Source organism: Aedes aegypti, chromosome 2 (assembly GCF_002204515.2).
Source record: "Aedes aegypti strain LVP_AGWG chromosome 2, AaegL5.0 Primary Assembly, whole genome shotgun sequence".
NCBI classification, from domain to species: domain Eukaryota; kingdom Metazoa; phylum Arthropoda; class Insecta; order Diptera; family Culicidae; genus Aedes; species Aedes aegypti.
The window spans coordinates 210,641,369-210,646,090 of NC_035108.1; the positions used below are offsets into that span (position 1 = coordinate 210,641,369).

General features: G+C 36.1%; 1 protein-coding gene across 1 annotated transcript; it reads right to left on the reverse strand.

Moving 5' to 3' along the window:
- Positions 1 to 429: 429 nt before the first annotated feature.
- LOC110675160 lies at positions 430 to 2,062 on the reverse strand. Its single transcript, XM_021839550.1, has 2 exons — positions 1,562 to 2,062; positions 430 to 954 (listed from the first exon to the last, which is right to left on the reverse strand). Exons 1-2 carry the CDS (start codon positions 2,060 to 2,062, stop codon positions 430 to 432), a joined length of 1,026 nt encoding a protein of 341 aa, XP_021695242.1.
- Positions 2,063 to 4,722: the final 2,660 nt, after the last annotated feature.

Below are 4,722 nucleotides of genomic sequence, written 5' to 3' on the forward strand. Positions count from 1 at the left end.
TGTTTTGTCCCATCTGAGCATGTTGCGCAGACCTTCATGGGACATGTTTTGCATATTAGATCAAAATCGTTTTTTGCAATCATCCATGCTCCACAAAGTGTGCAGCATGGATGGTTGAAATAACACTGCAGATAATTTTTTTGTAGTTTTCGTGTCGCCAGGTTTTCGGATCTATCTGCAAATCATTACATCCCTTGTTCTGAATAATCTCTTTTGAAAATTCCACGCAATAAATTCCACAGCTGGAATTGTCCTTTTGCTGGCTACAAGGCATATCTTCTACCAACCATTTGGTGGCCCAGCGCTGATCATCACCAGTTATCTTTGCAATATTTTTAATTATTGAAAAAAAATCACTGGCTTTAGCAGATTTTTCATTTTGCTGAGAGTCCCAGCAGAAAAAATCTTGCGTTCTGAAGTTAACCATTATTAAAAAGTAATGGCTTCCATCACAAATGGAACGAGAATTTTAGGGTGACCGACCATTCTGCGGTATTCTGCTGCTGCCAGGTCATTATTTTTGTTGTTTTTAGAAAATAATACAGCAGCAGAATACGGCTCCAGCAAGTAGATTTCCTCAGATCGTCCTGCCGCTTCGATTTCTGCTGCTATGAGCCATTCCACTGCCGAATCTACAATCCACCCTTCGATTACTGTCCTTAGGTCGGCAAGGTCGAGGCTAATTGTTCGGTTCTGGAAATTCTTTTTCCCAAAGTAAAGCCTTTTTCCGGGATGCATAATACTTATTCGTTCGAATATCTTATTGAATCCGGAATTTGGTGGTATTTTTAGGCTGGGCAGATCTTTGAACCGTTGAGCAAACAGTCGCTTCCCAGAAATATTTGAAAATTTCTGCTTGATGGTTCTTACAGAAGTAGGTGTTCTGCCCCATTCGGCTTTGATTTCTCCAAGCTCCGAAAGCGTTATATCTTCCGATTTGTTTGTTTTTGGTTCCTGTAAGAATGTTAAGTGTAAGTTATTCAGTTATTCAATTTTATTTGGGCTGTTGAATTATACAGTACTGGACTGAATGAAGTACACATCAACTGTTTCTTCTTAGCAACTGATCAAGTATGGCGGCTTTTCGACTTCTATAGTTCTTATTGACATAAAATTTTCACCGCTGCTTTGAAGTAACTTGAAATTCACTCATCTATAAATTCACAGCTTCTCACAAAACGGATTTTTCAGTTCACACAAATCTCTAATTACGGCCAAAGGCAAAATTTTGAATTAGCTATTAACTACTATTTACTTGCATATATGCGCAATATATCGTTATGTTAAATCTATCAATTTGATAAGACAAATATGTTTATGGAATATCATTTTCATGTAAAATTTATTGTTTTCAAATTGTTTATAATTTTACTTATAATTATTTTTCGCAAAATTTAAATTTGTGATAATTAAAAAATGTGCGTTTAATTTATGCATTGGAAATTTTCAGCTTAGTAAAATTCAGGTTGATTCTGAGCTGCGGGTACAATTTTAAGTCAACCACACCGGCCTTCAAATTTGTCAGTCCAGTATTGGTATAAACATAAATATTGTTACTTACTTTGACATCTGTTCTTTTGCGTTTATATGTGCCTTTTCGTGCATTCAGCCTGCATTTCGGTATTTTTTCCCGATAGCGCACAACATTCGCTCTAGTTTGAGATTTCATGTACGCTATTAATCTTTCGGCAGCAATGGGCAGCTTTCCCAATTCGGCTATTCTGGTTCTTAAATCTTCCTTGGTTGTTCCCCAGTGGCTCTCCATGTTGCCCGTTGAACATCTGAAGTTCTCTTCATAATGAGGTTTTGTGTCTGATTTCCTGATGTGCAGTATAGACGTCCACATAGGTGCCAATGCCACATAATGCTGCATAATGTATTCAATGAAAAGAGTTTCCTTGGAGCTGCATCTGTGGTTATAAGTTTTCAATTTCTCCTTGTAAATAACCAAGCAATCCTTGTACCATTTTGAGTTCTGATAAATAGTGTCGGAGTCGATTTCATCGTTGTATTGCTTCATGTCAGTTTCATCAGTTTCAACTGTTTGCCAAAAACGAGTCATTGTGATGCAACGAATATAATAAACGTTCTTTATCACTGTCATTCTGGATAAATAATAATGGCAAAATTGCTCAAAATTTTTTTGAACGTAGGATAACTGCGGCAGTGCACCATTTCCACGAAAAATATTTTGCAATTCGTTTGTCCTATAATGAATTAGAAATATGAATAAACATGTTCTGATAATTAACCCCGCAGAACTGAAGCATACCTTTGCGTCATCCAACATTGAATTCAAATCCTTCAGAAAATTCTTGCTGAGGTGTACTATGCAAAGAAAACAGTACACAAAGTTTCTGTCCATGTACTCGAAAAGGTCGTTGATTTGCTCCGTAGCATAACGATAAACAATGTTGAGGTATTGTACCACATCTAACCCATTGTTTAATTCCACAATGCTCTTTATTTGTGCCAGCACTTATCCGTTACAATTCCTAGAATGTTGATTTTGAATTTTAATAAGGAATTGCATTTTAACACAAATAAAATAATTCTAATTCATAGCTTTTTAGACGTTAAACAAATAGAGAAAGAAAGAAACAGAATGAAAAATTATTCTAAAAAACAAACCTTCAAAAGGGGGCCAGTAGCTAAACTCGTCAACGAATTTGTCTTTAAGTTCTTTGTAAAAGACGCTGATATTTTCTGCTGGAGTGATCATTCGTAATCATATCCGCAAATGATATTACGGTTTTAGATGATGTATCTCCAGGAATACCAACTGCTTTGACGATGGCATAGTTGTTTATTCTCTTGTCACAATTTAGGTTTTTAATTTGAGCGCACATCCCCCCCCGACGCATCGGTTTCTACTAGAAACCTCGGTGGTTTGTTTCGGCTGGAATCTTTATCATACCGCAACCTTTCTTGATGTAAAATTTTCAGTTGATCACAGCTGATAAGAGTGACACGAAATGGCCCAACAGAAAATGATTGGAAATACCTAGAAGATAGTTGAAAATAAGCATTATGCACTTGGCAAATATAGACTTTTAACATAGGACTTTTGATTTCCAATTTGGAGTAAGGTATCGTTGGGCATGTTGGTAAAGGAAATCATCAATTAAATCCTAAAGATTTTTAATCCATATCATATCCTAAAATTTAATTGTGCACAAAACTTTAGGAAAAATATAATGATAGTTTTTTGAAAAACGTCCTCTTATTTTCACTTGTCAATGTTGTAGGTAAGAAGATATATGGTAGTTATTAATAATAAATTGAACAACTAGGGTAGGTGTACCAGTTATGGCCATAGTGGTTCCCTATTTCGCCATACGTGATATCTTGAACGCCTTCACTTAAAAAAAAATCTGTTGTGTTTTAGCAGTAAAATAAAGGATAAATCTCGATGTTAAAAACATTCAAAAAGATTAAAAATGTAAAAGTTATACAAATTTTGCATATGGTCAAATAGGGAACCACTATTGCCATAACTGGTACACTTTACCTAACAGTTAAATTTTCACTTAAAGTGGACCGCAGATAGACGAAACAGTTTTTAAAATTTAAAAATTCTGGAGTGGTCATAAGAACACTAAGCTGAGAAATAGGCTATGTTCCAGACGTAACGCAACGTCAGGAAAAAGAATAAGAAGAAAATCAATTTACATGTTTGCATAAGAGTTTTGTTTAACAACAACGTAATAACATGTAAAAGTTGAACATTTTATTTATGACAATTATTCAGACACTGTAATATCGTAATGTTGAGATGCCTTTTTTTAGAAGTTGATTTCTATTAGCCTTAAACGCTTTGAATAATGTGTTTTGTTAATATTCAGCACGCTTTCAGTAATTTATTCTATGTTATACAACAATGATTGAATTTGCTTATCTGTCATAAAGGTCTGAGCAGTCTCAAAGGTTTACGCATGAGTTTGGAACATAATATGACATATTCACTAAAATATAGAGTTCTGTTTGATCCTTCGACCTTGACGCTTGCTCCTGCGGGGGCGGGCGATGAGGGCAGGCAAACATGCCGCGCGTCGGTCGAGTAGTGAGAGGAAAAAGCGCCACTGATCGTTAGTAGTGTTTGATCTATTGATTACGTCGCTTGCTCTTGCGTGGGTGAGTGATTAACACTTGTTCGGGGTACAATGCGATTATCGAATTATATCGCGATTCCAATTTGGCGTGATTATAGCATGGATCGCATCACCAACCACTGGTGACTCCCAGATCTTTACCTTATCCTAATAGCCTAGTATCCTTTCCATGACAACTGTGGAGATGCAGATGTATACTCGGTCTAACGGTTGTCTAACTAACATTCCTTCCCTTCCCCGATGACCGTAAGGACGTGGCCGGCGCCGTTATTGACTTTTAAAATTTGAGCTCTCGATTTGTGCACAGTGAATAAGCTAATTCCAAGCCCCATTCATTAATTTCCTGTGTAACTACGATTGTTCTGGTCAATCACGGAGTAGCAACTACAATTGTACGGGCATCCATACTCATGCTCAAAATGACATATTCACTAAAATATACAATTTAGGTAGGTATGGCATGACATGTAACCAAATTAGGGTACATATCGAACGTCGTTTTTTGTCCAACAGCAAGAATTCTAGCACTGATAGAATTAGTATAAATTGGAAACTGCAGCTTGCACAATTATATGACTTCTTGTCAAAAATTTCATTACAACTATAGTTA